Source organism: Benincasa hispida, chromosome 12 (assembly GCF_009727055.1).
Source record: "Benincasa hispida cultivar B227 chromosome 12, ASM972705v1, whole genome shotgun sequence".
NCBI classification, from domain to species: Eukaryota; Viridiplantae; Streptophyta; class Magnoliopsida; order Cucurbitales; family Cucurbitaceae; genus Benincasa; species Benincasa hispida.
Genome location: NC_052360.1, coordinates 29,593,879 through 29,609,351, shown reverse-complemented (window position 1 = coordinate 29,609,351; position 15,473 = coordinate 29,593,879). Strand labels below are relative to the sequence as shown.

Here is a 15,473-nt window from a genome sequence, read left to right as displayed (position 1 = left end):
AGGCATGCGGCAGCAAAGGGCTTGCGAGGTTAGTGAGTGTGGGCAAGGTATGATGGGCGTTGGCGCAAGGCTAGGCGCTGATCATAGCACATGCAGGCAAGAAACGCTACACAGCAAGGAAGAGCCATCGTGCAACGAGTATGGGCCAAGCGCGAGCGAGGAAAGGCTCGGTTGTGCACGAGCAAGACGCTGGACATTGGGGCACTGCACGAGGGTGATCGCATAGTTCATGTGGGGCTGCACAGTAGGCGCTAGACGATAGGCACTAGCGATAAACATTAGACAGTGAGCGCAAGGCGATGGGGAGACGATGTGCACTGGGGTGCACGACGGGTGCAAGGCTGAACATTGAGGCTGGGCATGCATGCTGACTAGTGTGCGGCAAGAAGTGCAATGCACTAAATACTCGATGCACACTAGAGCTATGCGATGGAGCAAGGAAGTATACGATGAGGTATGCGATTGCTAGAAGGCTGTGTGATTGCTTGGAAAGCATTGGCAGTCTTGACGCAAGGTACATGAGGCATGCAATGCTCGATGGTTGTGCGTTGAGGAAGGCTTAATTTTTGATTGGCGATGTGTTAAGACTAAGCTATACGTGGGCTAGGACATGCGTTGATCTGAAGTATACGACCATAGAAGGGACACGATAACCTTAAGGTAAGCTATGCGTTGGCAGAGTTGGGCGATGTATTGTTTGAAGGAGGCATGTGGCTATGTAATTGTAAGTGTTGGTTTGAGAGTTGAGCCTTGCATTGATGATCAAGAGGAAAGGATCAGCATAGTGACTGATTAGCTAAGCTAGCTGTCATGCTTAGGTTTGTTATTATCTTTTCAAGGATAAGGTGGCAGCTTATCAATGAAGGGTTATCATGCAGCTGCTAGTATAAAAAGGAAACTTGGCTTTGAAGAGAGGGTTTGAGCAATTTATTCATGAAAATGGAGTGATTCTAGAGCCATTCAAACCCTGAGTCTGTCTAGTTGTTGAGCTTGGATGGTCGGAAGAAAATTCTAGAGAAATCGGGCTGGAGATTAAAGAATCTGGTTGAAGGTCGAGCTCTAGAGTAAGCTTGGGCCAGCCTTTATTATTTGAAAATTTCGGCCAAACCACGAGAAGTTATGAGCTAAAATTTTAAGGTAAGCTTGCTAAGAAATTTTAGAGCAATTTTGTAGAAGGAAATTTCTTGAGAAAAGACCTGAAAAATTAGTTATTAAAATTGTATGTTGAATCTGGAATCTATGAACAAGTAGGCAGCTGTGTGGGTTGAAGAAGCAGGCAGCTCGATAGCCAACATGCGTTAAGATGGTGTAAGGATGCATTGAGAACTTGGACACAAAGGGGCAGGGCTGTACGATGATGTCCAGCACATTGGACACCTAGGTTAAGCGATTAGTGCAAGGTTATGCGTTGGTGTGTGTGGCTAGTGAGGCACAATGGGCATGCGATGTGCATAAAGTGTTGTTGGTCGCATAGCCAAGGTTGAGTCCAAAAAAATCCCTAAGTGTACAATGCATGGTGAAATATGCGTTAGAAGGGTGGGCACAAAAAGCAGGAACTTACCAACCTTAGAAGAGTTGCTTCAAACACTGTGAGTGACTCCACTGTTTTACCAATGATTTTATTACACCATGTTTTGCTAGTTGCAATCTTTACATGCATTTCAGTAACTTATTCTTTATGCCAGCAAGTATGTCCAACGCATAGTGTGTTTTAAGCATGATTTATATAAAAGCTTGTCATAATTAACGCATGCCAACCTTTCAAAGAATAGTAACATGATTTGAGTAAACTTACTTTCCAATGTACAAGCATGCGTTATGGTTTTATTGAAAGGTCAAGAATTGGCCTGTTATGATTTTAAGCAAGTATGTTTTAGTAATGAGTTGATGTTTCTAAACACTTATATTTATGAACTAAAGTTTCAGTAAAACTTATTTATGATATTATGTACCACAAGGTATACCAGCATGGTACTGAGGGACATTTAAGAAGGTACTTGAACGGTACAACCTAGTTTGAACTACTTAAATCCTGATACTGAGGGACGTTAGAGAAGGTATCAGTCAGTATACTAGAACCCTGATGTTGAGGGACAAGGAGAAGGTATCAGATAGTTTCACTATAACTCTGATACTGAGGGACGAGGAGAAGGCATCAGGATGATTTATCTAATTGCTCTGCGTGCACGTATGACAGTTGAACGGTCAGACTGAAAAGTGAGGGATTCAGCAAAAGGGTTCTCTCACCTGAGGTTTGATAAATTATGTTTCTAGAAGTAAAATTTTTAAAGGTTTATGTATTTGCTTGCTAGTGCGGTTTTAGTGATTGTCTACAGTGTTTGGTTCTAGCTTAACCTAAAAGTTTGATATTCATGTTTTTAACTGAGTCACTCATTGGACTAGAAGCTCATCCTATTTTGTTTTAAAATGTTTTCCAGGTAGTGGTCAACCCCCAGAAGACAACTCTGTTGAGCTCTACCACTCAAAGGATATAAGTTAAGCAGAAGGAATCTAGGTGACTATTTTATGATTGATTGTACACATGTTGGGTTATATATGGTTTTGTTATGGGTAGGACCCACTCGGTTAAGGTATATTTATATTGTATACTAGGCTTAATGTAGGAATTTTCATTAATGTTAAGTTATGAATTCTGCTAAGTGTAGTTAGCGTTGAATATTCTACCAATTTTCACTCCAGTAGTAAGTACCAGCGAGAGTGTTGGTAACTGCTACTATCACATTCCTTATCTGGCTTAAGGTAGTCTGGGAAGGGGTGTGACAATTATCCTTATAAAAACATTATTCTTATCAATAAGTTTCTTTATTTGTTATTCAATTTCTACAAATATTTTGAAACATTAACCTTATGAAACCAAGTCGAAAGCTTTAGAAACTAAGACCCTATTTGGTGACCATTGTTTTTGAAAATTAAGCCTGATAAACACTGGTTTCTTATATATGTTGGTTTTTATGTTTTGTTGTTTACCTTTGAGAAGTGTTTTCAAAATTGAAGTCAACATTTGAGAACTAACAAAAGTAGTTTTGAAATTTTTGTTTTTGTTTTTTAAAATTAGCTAAGAATTCAAATGGAGAAATTTTCACAGATAGAAAAAATGTCAACCATTTATAGAAATAACAAAAAGATACTGATAGATATTGATAGACTTTTATCAGCGTCTATCAGCGATAGACTTCTATTAGTTTTTATCACGTATAGACACTGATAGATTTCTATCCGCCTCTATCAACCTCTATTAGAGAAGGTTAAAATTTTTCAATTTTGTACAAATAGTTTCACTTATTTTTCTATTTTTTAAAATCTCCCATTCAAATGTTTATCTATAGGAAATTGAAAACCATGAATAAGTGAGAAAACAAGCACAATTTTTAAATAAGCAAAAACAAAAAACTAGAGTCTCATTTGGTAACCATTTTTTTAAATTAATCTTATAGACAATATTTTCACCTCCAAATTTCTTCATTTGTTATTTTCTTTTGACCAATGGCTTAAAAACCAAATCAAAATTTGAAAACTATAAAAGTAAAATTTAAAAACTTGTTTTTATTTTTGAAATTTGGCTAAGAATTCAACCATTGTACTAAAAAACAATCAAATCATTGTAAGGACTATGGAGAGAATAAGCTTAATTTTAAAAAATCAAAAACAAAAAATGAAATGATACCAAATGGGACCTAAATAATGGATATAAGATGAGGCCTTAAATAATAATTTATAAAAACCTATTATTGTTTTTTAAATTTGATAAAAAAAAAATTTGTTTCTATGTGAAAACCATGACCATTAAGAAAATTGAGAAGAAGAAGAAAAACTAAATTTTCAAAAACTAAAAATGAAATGCTTAGACTTTGTTTGGTAACAATTTGGTTTTTAGGTTTTGTTTTTGAAAATTAAACCTATTTCATTCACATTTCTGACCATGATTTGCATCTTTCTTAATTACAATGATTGAATTCTTAGTCAAATTCTAAAAACAAAAACAACTTTTTGAAAGTTACTTTTTTTAGTTCTCAAAATTTGGCTTGGCTTTTTAAACCATTGGTGAAAAATAGATAACAAAAGAAGAAATTTGGAGGTAGAGGTAGTGTCCGTAGGCTTAATTTAAAAAAAAACAAAAACAAAAAACAAAATGGTTACCAAACAGGACCTTAAGTTCCATTTGATAAACATTTGATTTTTGGTTTTTAAAAATTAAATCTAGAAACACTACTTCTACTCATATACATCTATGTTTTTATAATTCACTTCTAATATTAATAAAAAAAAAAAAAAAAAAAAAAAAAAAAAACCAACCCAATTTTAAAATCTAAAAAAAAAATGTAGTTTTCAAACTCTTAAGGGAACTTGGGGCAAGAATTATCTTAAAACTATAATAATCACCTCTTGTTATAGTAAATACTATTTTGTAATCTCCAATTAGCTACAGTCAATGCTATTTTAAAACACTCATTTGCTACAGTTTTTACTATTTTACATTTAAAAAATATAGAAAGTATACTTAAAAAATAAAAACTAAACAAACAATCAAAAAAACAGAAAATTAAAAACGAAAGACAATAAAAGAACTAAAATCAAATTTGATATGTTTTTCATTGGATCCATCCAATAAAAAAGATGTTAGGAAAACAATATAAAATATGTGGGACCAAGTGAGAGGCATCCGACAATAGTAAACACCTGTTTTAGAGTTCACTTCAGATAAAATATGATCCAAATGAACCCTACCTCACATGACAATTATTTTCTACAAAATATAATATTTAAAGAATATATTTTGTTGTCATGTCATCCTATGAACACTCATTACTTCCTTTCAAATAAATATATTATTTATTTTGATGATTTGCTCCTCTTTGACAAAAACAACCCATCCCCCATCAATTATATGTTCCATAATTACAATTCTAGTCCCTATATTATATCATTTTTAGCATGTTACCCCATATATGTATTTTCGTTTATGTCATTACATGTCTTATATCTTAGCAGTTTGTTAATCAATATTATTGATAATATTTCACTGTGTGATAGTGAAAACTTGACGTAGTATGATACAAGAAATAACATTATTTCAAAATTTTTTATATGATATAATAAGTTAATTTTATATACTATAATTCAATATTAGTTAATTATTCAATTAAAAATTTGCAAAGTTTGAACCATTATTCCCATTATTTGTATTTTACTCCAATTCAAATATAATTTAGTAGTTAAGACACTACTTTACCATTATAAAGGTGTCAATGGTTTATTAGTCCTCCATCCTGATAATTGTTGAATTCAAAAAACAATGTCCTATCCGAAAAAAGAATCTATATATATGATCTTTAAATTTTTAAATTTGTTCCTATTTTATTTCTTAAATTTCTAAAATTTCAATTTTAGGCCATGTTCATTTTCTTGAAAAACTTATCCATTAATATAAAAAGTGAGTCCCATTTGATTACGTTTGTTGTTGTTTACACGTGTCATATAATCGTAGTGAGATGTGGGGCCTACAACAAACACAATCCCATTGCGAAGTTGATGGTGATTAATCCGATCGCAATTAGAAATTACGTGAGACCCACTAGGAGATATTATTACCATTAATTATATATATTGTTACTGTTACAGTATGAGAATTATGAATCTGTCACGGTTATTATTACTGTTAGTAATTGATCATAAACGGTAATGGTAACGATGAAAAGACAATGATACTAGACAATGTAAAGTAAAGATCTCAATTGTAATCAAATTACATTTCCAAAATGTCCAAATAAACATGATAAAAAAACAATCCTATTACATTTGTGATTGAGATCCATAATGATTAAGTCCAATACGATTATACCAATTTTAGTTACAGATTGGTAAATTTTTTTTTTAAAGAAAAAGAAACTTCAATAAGTATAGAAATGAAAGGGACAACAGAGGAGAAATGTCAACATTAATAACATCCATAATCTAAGGAAAGAAAAGTTCTAACACCTCCTAAAATCTTTTGAAATGGAAGAATCAAATAAACTAAAGGTATTCGGAAAATCAACGACATAACAGACGATATAATGAACATCTTAATTCTAAACACGAAAATAAAAAGAAAAAGAGACAATTTTCAAATATCTCGCCAAAATGAAAGAATAGATTAAATGATTTATTTTCTTAAAGAACCAAGGCCAGACGTTTTGGCGAAGCGTGGTCTATTCTTTGTTGCTTAATATCATGGAACACGCATTTATTATGATGCTAGTGTATTTCTCTATCAAAATGAATACTAATCTTTTCCTCAAAAAATATTTATTGGCCACCTAATATGTCTCTTGACCTTCATTCCACTATTGCCCATACATTAATATACATATTCAAATAATCAAACAATTATAGTAACTTATTAATCACAATAACCCAAATGTCTTTTAAAATTTCAATTATGATGACTAAATTATAACGAATAAAATATATTTTTTTGAAAGTTAGAGATTTGAAGAATTAGATAAACATGAAATATTACATTAAAAAAAAGTTAACAAACTAGCTCATGTATCTATAAAAGATGGTGAAATTTTCTCATATTTCTTGAGTTTTTTATTTTTTTTTACCAAATACCTGTTTAAGTTTCACCGACTATGATAAACATATAATTTCATTTTAAAACCAATTGATACTGGGACTAATTCATATAATTGTTTTAAAAGATTGTGAGGTCTCTACATATTTTTAATATGAGATCCTTAACATGAAGCTCTACTCCACACACGATAGGCATTTTAAAGGTTATCGAATCCAAAATAAAATAAATAAATAAATTTAAAGATAAAAAGAATTTAGATATCAAAACAATGTAGTAAATTTAAGTACCATTTTGGTCTCTTAGTCCAACGTTTTCAATAAATTTTAAATTTATAAAAATTGATCCATCACTTAGATGTATTTTCCCTATAAAATTTTAAAATATATGCATAGGTAAAAACATTATTATTATTTAGCTAGTTTTAATAAAAATAAACTCTCATGGACTTAAAACTTAAGATATATTTTGATTAAACTCCTAATGAATAAGTATTTTAAGTTTCTTTAATTGATTCCGTCTAGAAAACGGCTTGGGTTGGCACACATATATAAATGCAAAAACACCCCTCTTTCTTTCTTCGTCTTTCTCAGTTTCAACATATCCTCGGTTTCTTTTCGTCCCTCCGGTCCGGCAGATTTTCGCCATNATCCCTCCAAAGACGACGGCTCTCTCAGCCTTCTGGTCGTCGGAGATTGGGGACGTAACGGAGATTACAACCAATCTCAAGTCGCCGTTCAGGTCCTGTCTCTCCTGTGCTCCCATCTCTATTAATTATAATTTAGTCAAAATTAAAATGTTACGAAACAAAGTTTATATGTGAAAACATATTTTATTTTGTATTATCAATTTTATATATTATTCTTTTAATATTATGTTATAATTTTGAGAATTCGAACTTATGAATTCTATAATAAAAAAAAAATAGAAATTGGAGTATTGCGTGCACAAATAGTATGCTGTATTTTTACAATTCATTTCTAAATTTATGATGAAGAACAAGATGTAGGAGTTCCAACATTTTTATCAATGTATTGTCATTTTCTTTTAGAATCATAGAGCACAAGTTTCTAATTTCTCACATTCAATTAAAAATTTGTTAAATTTAGTTTTAATATTTTCAATAAATTTTAAAAATAATCTCATCCATAAAAAATTTAGTCCAATATTAATCTACTTTTTTTCCCTCGTTTTTCAAATTAACTTCAATAACTTGTTTTTAGATTTAATTAAAGTTGGTAGCTAATTTTAGAAATTGAAGTACAAAACTAAAACAATATAAAACACAGATAATTTGGCAAAAATAATTGAAATTTAATGTTTCTATAAGAAATGGAATAAACTAAAGGTATAATTTAAAGATTCGGGGAATTATTCCGAATAAGAAAAAGATATTCTTGGAATATAATTTGGAGAGGTGGGCCATTTCGCAGTAATTTTCCATCAATCAAAATTTATATGTCTTTTTTATTCTTGAAAAAAGAAACTAAAGTAGAATTAAATAACTTTCCTCCATTTTTTCGTTTATTATAATTATTACTATTATGTAATATGTTGGGTAATGTTAAGCTAAGGACGAACATTGTGTGTTGCACGAGTGTTCCAATTTCTCTACCTTCAAGCAAAGATAGTAATCTTATCTTTTGCTTTAACAACTTGTTTTGCTTTTCCCTAAAGTAAATATTTCCAAATTTTCAAAATATAAACTAAATTCAAACCAATTTCTAACATTATTTTAAAATTTTTAATTTTCAGGAAAAAGAAATAGCAAATATCATATATGTAAACTACCACTTCTATTTTATTTATTTATTTATTTTATAGATGGGAATCATTGGAGAAAAACTGGACGTTGATTTCGTAATTTCAACGGGTGATAATTTTTACGATAGGGGACTAAAGGGTACCGGGGATTCAGCATTTGAGGAGTCATTTTCCAAAATATACAATGCACCAAGCTTGCAAAAGGAGTGGTACAGTGGTAAATATGGAACCCTTTGATCCAAAATATTTTATAATCAAACTATTAGTAATATTAATGACAATAGAAAGAATTTTTTTTTCTCTTTTTCCTTCCAGTTTTGGGTAATCATGATTATAGAGGAGATGTTGAGGCCCAACTGAGCCCAATTTTGAGAAAATTGGATAATAGATGGATTTGCTTAAGATCATTCATTGTTGATACAGGTAAACTATAAGCATTAATTTATTAAATATTCTTTTAATTGGGTTGTGTTTTTCAAGATCATAATTCATAAATAATCTTTTTTAATCCGTGAATTATTATTTTTAATTTGTTTTCGTTTCGATTGATAAAATATTTTAAGACCAATATAAGTTTGACTCGAATTTAAATATAACAGTTAAAATAGAATAGAATAGAATTTTAACTATTCATATAAAGTTTGGATCTTTTACTGTGCAAATTGTTGAACTAAAAAACTAAAATTTTAAGGATAATAAATATTGCTAGAATTAATAAGTAATATATTTTTTATTGGTAGAAATTGTGGAGTTCTTCTTTGTGGACACAACCCCCTTTGTGGACAAGTATTTTATTGATCCTGAAGATGAAGTTTATGATTGGAAGGGTATTTTACCCAGACGAAATTACCTTTCTACCCTTCTCAAGGTAAGTGCAATTTTTTTTTCTTAACTAATCATTTTATTAATGTTTCAATAAATTGTGTGGTAGTCCTTTGATAATCATTTCTTTAATTTGATTGTAAAGTCAAGGTCATTCATTAGCTTTTGTTTCTTTTAAATTTGATGATCAAGTTCAATTTTTTAAAAATAAGAAATTAAAATATTTACTAAATTCACAAATGTGAAGAATAATTGTCGTTTATATCCAATGATAACTATTTAGTTTTTTTTTTTTAATTATAATTGTTTTACTACCACTTTTTTATTTTGATATTCATCTTCTCTAATTAAACACTTAATTTCTTAGCCAAATTTTAAAAACAATAATTACTTTTTTTAGTTTTTGTTCATTGTGTAAAACACTCATGAAAAATAAAAAAAAAAATAAAAATAAAGAAATAAAGAAAACAATGGATGGAAATAGCGTTTATAATTTAACTAAAAATAATTATCAAACATTATTTTTAAAATTAAATTTATTAACACTATTTCTATCCATAAATTTTTAAGTTCTGTTTTCTATTTTTTATCGATCAAATTTTAAAATTAAATATAAAAATAATTTTAAAAAATAAATTTTGAATTTAAAATTTATGTAAAAGTTGAAGTGTAACCTTTAAGAAATGTCAAATGATACAAGAAGAAACATAAAATTGAAAATCTAACAACTAAAAACATGATCCATAAATTCGATGTCATAAATCAAAATGGATGGCTCGACTTCAAATTTGTACAATTATTGAAGATAAGAATGAATTCAATTTTGAAAAATTTGAAAACTAAAAAGCTGATTGGTTAACTAAATACTTAGAAAAAATCACACAGATGTCCACTCAAATAATTAATAGGATAGCTCCAGCAGAAAAAATTCAATTGATTCATAGAATTTAATCTAAAATTGAAAATTAAGTTTTATTTATTTGGAAAAATATAGGAATTGGATTCATCAATAAAGGATTCAAATGCAAAATGGAAGATAGTTGTGGGACATCACACTCTGAAAAGTGCTGGAACTCATGGTGATACTCAAGAACTACTTCACCACCTTCTCCCCATTCTAGAGGTCTTTTCCCAAATTCCATTCATTAATTAAAATATATTAATTCATTATTTTTGTATGCGATGAAAGTGAAATGCGAGATATATTTTTAGATAATTTATTTCAATCATCAATATTTTATGAAATTGAAATAATATTTCAAAATATTATAGGAAAATAAAGTGGATTTCTATTTGAATGGACATGACCATTGCTTGCAACATATAAGCAGCATTAACAGGTATATGTCCTTATTTTACTCATTAACAGGTATATGTCCTTATTTTACTCATTCGTGTATATTAAGAATCAAGAAGTCTGTGATTCAAATTCCTCCGAATTTGTTTGGTGCAGCCCACTTCAATATTTCACAAGTGGAGGAGGGTCAAAGGCATGGAGGGGAGATATAAATTGGATGGATCCAAAAGAGTTGAAGTTTTATTATGATGGGCAAGGTTTCATGTCCTTACAAATCACTCATTCACAAGCAAACTTTACATTCTTTGACATCTTTGGCAATATTTTGCACCAATGGGCCTCCACCAAGCCACTTCTTCACTCTGCCATTTGAAGAACACCATGCTCTTTTATTTTTAATATCCTCAACTCTATCATTATTATTTATTATATTCCCCCAACCTCATCTTTATATTATTATATGAATATATCAAAATCTGTGTGTGCCTAGCTTTGTAAGCCTCTAATTTGGCTCTCTTTTGTATTATCATCAATGTAGTATTTTAGTATCCTAAATTTTAAGGTAAGTTAATGTGATTTCATAACTTCTCTCCATGACCAAAGTTTAAACATGATGGGAATGATCTATATATTCATCCGCTAAGAGAAGACTATAGTTTTTAAACAATTTAAAAACTAATATGGGATTTGTTTGATTAATATTCATTATTAAACAAAAATTTAAAGGTCAACAATTAGAAAAAATGTATTTTACCTATTATGAAAAATGTTATGGCGAAATTATAAGACTTTAACTTTTGGGTTATAGCGAGTCAATATCAATTTTTTTTCCCCTCTCAAATAAAGGGCCAAACTTGTGGAACTGACCTCTTAAAAGAATATTAAAAGAAAATCTACAAGGGATTAATTACAAATGTCATTAATTTAAAGTAATGATTGATAAATTTGAGATTAATTACAAATTTACATGTGTCCTTAAATTAAAATTAAAGATGTAAAAGTTGACAAATTAAATTATGTCACTTGTTTGTATTGATCTATCCGATAATGTTAGCTCATCCAATTAAATTATGTCGTATAATGATTGGACTCAAAACTAGGTTAACCAAATACTTACCCAAATGGATTCAGCTAGATTTAAATATATCTATTAAAAGTTAGGGACAACTAGACAAATGTCTAATTTGTATAGGTAATTTTGAAAAATATCTAAACTAAGATTGTATTCTAAAGATGTCTAAGCACAAAGTAATTAATTAAAATATAAGTTATTTAGTTTTAAACAGTGACAGATATACCTTTCCTAACAATAATATAATTACAAAATATTTAAAATTAAAATGTAATCAAAAGTTCAAGCCTACCATAAATATAGGAATTAGAATCTAACCTAGTGATTCAAAAATCTCTAAAGTGAAGGAATTTTATATTGAAAATGAATCCAAAATTATTCCAAAAATTTAAAAAAAGAAAAAAGAAAAAGAAAATATAGTTTAAAAAAAAGGTCCCTAGACCGTGTATGCACAATTATAATGTCTGGAAACAAACAAAAGTGAAATCAATATGAGAACAAAAATAAACCTCCAATAAATACAACGTATAAATACTCTTTTTTTAAAACCAAACATTACACAGCCTTTCAAGCTTAGATTCGGAAGAAACACAAATCCTTAAGTACGAAAATAGAGGACACATAATCTACTACTATTATGAATGACGATCGTGTCACTGTTATTACTATATGTACACAGTGTATTTGCACTTGCATCCATTGGATTACATACATTACTATGCATGTTATGTATATTTGAAATTGTCAACATCAACAACTATACACACATCATTTACTAACCCTTCTGAAATAAGTAACATATACCAAACAACGTCACTGTCTACTACAATTCCGATTAGTTTAGAGTTATTCAACTCATTCTTGTACATGGTAAGTCGAGAAATAACTTGGTGACATGCACTAAATTGCAACTCAACACCAATACACTCTCTAAGTTGACTGATATTGGTATCAAGAGGGACATGAAAAGAAGTTGATTTGAATCCATCATAACGGTTTTTCACATCCCATATACCTCTGTATAACATAGTAATTAGAAGTGTCACATAATAATTAAAACTATTGCCACAGTGAATTTCTAAAAAAAATAAATAAATAAAACACATAACAAACTAAAAAAGAAGAATAAAAATAGTACGTAGCAAACTTTAAAAAAAAAGAATAAAAAGAGTGAGTAGAAAATGAAAAGGCGCTAGGAGGACTAGCCACGCAATATACGGATGTTAAACGGAAAGCATTGATAACTACTGTAACAACAAAAATACTACAACAAGTAAACAAGTGAAGACATACAACAGTTGGTAACCCAGTTCAATGATAATCCACCTACGTTTGGGGGGCAGTGCGCCCAAGAAAGATAATCCACTAATATTAAAGAGTTAAGTAGTTTACAACGCAATACTTATTTGTAATACTCGATAAATACAGTGACTCACGTAGAGGTCAACTCATTGATCACCTAGGCTCCCTCTAGATGTGAGACTCCATCTCAAGTGTACTTAGGCTTCCATAAGTTTGACAATATTAGTGTTAACTACTTTGGCTTCCGACAATGAGGGAGACTTCTTTCACAATGATATATTTCCTCAAGTCAGGGAACTTCCTTCATTGATGAATCTTAGGATCCTCTAAAGATGGAGAACTCCTTCTCCGAAGTTGAGTCTTAGACTCCCTCTAATATTGAGAATCCCTTCTCTGGCAGAAACGACTTATGCTCCCCTAAAACTATGATTTACTTCAAAATGTTGAACTTCAACAGATGAAGAACTTACACAGCGGAATAGTGACCAATGAGCAAGAATACAATGCAGAACAATTCGACCCTCAAACAGAAATCGTCTTGCTCAATAAAACAAAAATATGGCTAAACTAAATGGAAAACATAATTCTCTTTTAAATAACCGAATCTAAGAAAGGAAAAAAAAAAGTTCCTACTAGGAATAGAAAGGTCGCACTTCAATAAAGGAAAGTATCAGACGAAATATTACAGCTGGATAATTCTAGATAAGAAAAATATTTTGCAAGAAAATACACTGTTATCACAAACAGATGTTAAAACTTTATTTGAGACATTTACAGAAACCACTGCCATATAAAAAATATAAAGCCGACTAAACAAATCTCCAACAAACTCCCCCTTTAGTTTATATATTTTTTTCATAGGCATAACAAAAGAAAACAACCATTCATCAACAAAATATAGATGTCTGAAATAAAGGCTTGACAAAGGGAATAACTTCACCGGTTATAGCCCAAAAAAAGTCCAAACAACAAGGACCAACAAGGACTTCCAGAACAAAACCAATCCATAAACCATAAATTTAGAGTAGCACCAACCCAAATATAAGAACAGTTTTAACAAAGTATCAAACAGTAAACAAAATCAAAGACAACAACATTCCACTTCCTAACACTCCCCCTATCTGGTTGTAAAAAAAAAAAAAAAAATGAACTCCTCGGTTGAGAAAAAGAAGCTTCTCCATCCCAGGAAAGGACAAACCGCATAATATATAGTATCTCATCAACCTCAGTTTACATCTTCTGAAGTTTGTGCACCATGGACTCAAGGCCATGAGATTCATTTGATAGCAGATAAAGGACATGCCTTAAAGAAGACTCAATTAATGCTCTGCTTGGATCATGAAGACGATGAGTCATGGTGATAGTATTCCCATCAAGAAAATGGTGTCCCTGGAGAAGCTTTGGGTTGATGGAGAAGAGACTTAGAGAGGGCCCAACAAGTTCTGTAGAGGAGAAAAGATTCTAATTCTAGGAGAGCAAAATACCACAGATAACACGAGGAAAACTAATAGGCAATTTATGAGATGCATTTCAATCTAGTTCAACACAAATACACCATAAATGAATTGTGTTTGAGTCCCTATCTGATACAGCAAGGTCATATGAGCAATGGATAAGCTTGATTTGTGAGATGAGAGGCACTAATTATAAATGCCAATCTGGTGCAGAAGGGCATATTTAACACTCAAAACAGTTGTAGACAATTGACCCCTTCGTGGCCATGTGGAATGGGTTCCTCCTGTCAAATCAAACACTAAATCTTTGAGGGAAGTATGTTGTTCTTTCACATTCTCAGGCACATTTTGATGCAAAAATTGATTGATCAAAGAAGTAGAGAAAACAAATGGATGATGCCTAATATGCACCCTCAAGTAATCTAAGCTAGCTGAATCTACAAAACTAAAGGAAAGATTCATAATAAACTCACAAACAAGTTGTGGATAGTAGGGTCCCAAGTTTAAAACAGTCTGTTCAAGTCTAGCAGCATGAATCAACTCCATAAGCTCAATACATTCTTCAGTATGGTTAGATAATTCTTTCTCATCTACAGTTTTTCACTTAACAATGTACTTCCATGGGCTAACACCCTCCTTAGAGTGGAAGGAAACACCATCCAATGGCACAGAGAGAACGTTGGAAGTAGCTGGCTGTTTTCTTTTGGTCTGAGTATAAGCTCTAGTGACACAAACAGAATCAGTATCATCATTGCCCGAGCTATTCTTGAAACCGTAGTTTAAAGCTTCCTCAGAAGCAGTTTTCTCAGATTCATTTTCAGATGTCTCAAAGGAGGCATCAACATTCACATTAACAACATTAGAACCACCAACATCAAGTTTCCTTGATCGAAGCTTGCCGATAGTAATATTGTCTTCATTGTTTTTGTCATCAGAATGAGTAGAATGAGGACAATTCTCATGACTTCGATTGCTGGATTTAGTAGCATCATTAGATAAAGTAGCATGTTTCACATTCTTAGGAATCTTAGTAGTCAACTAGTCATCAGTCACAATTGATTTGATAAAGAGGAAGACTCCGCTAAAGTATTGACATTCTCTTTGACAATTTGAGACTCTACACTAGGTCTAATACAAGCCAAAACCAGAATCGCATAAGCATTTAGCGAATCAAAAGCATAAAAC

At 30.8% G+C, this 15,473-nt stretch overlaps 1 protein-coding gene across 3 annotated transcripts; it reads left to right on the top strand.

Annotated features, from left to right (window-relative positions):
- Positions 1-7,192: 7,192 nt before the first annotated feature.
- LOC120092821 (purple acid phosphatase 3-like) lies at positions 7,193-11,044 on the top strand. Of its 3 annotated transcripts, none has more exons than XM_039051026.1 (7): positions 7,193-7,318; positions 8,402-8,558; positions 8,657-8,764; positions 9,082-9,209; positions 10,158-10,286; positions 10,436-10,503; positions 10,617-11,044. In XM_039051026.1, exons 2-7 carry the CDS (start codon positions 8,402-8,404, stop codon positions 10,831-10,833), a joined length of 807 nt encoding a protein of 268 aa, XP_038906954.1. In that variant the 5' UTR covers positions 7,193-7,318; the 3' UTR covers positions 10,834-11,044. The 3 variants fall into 3 exon arrangements, with proteins under 3 accessions (XP_038906954.1, XP_038906953.1, XP_038906952.1); XM_039051025.1 differs by having other exon boundaries at positions 7,218-7,318; positions 10,436-10,532; positions 10,617-10,814; XM_039051024.1 differs by lacking the exon at positions 8,657-8,764 and having other exon boundaries at positions 7,218-7,318.
- The last annotated feature ends 4,429 nt before the right edge of the window (positions 11,045-15,473 follow it).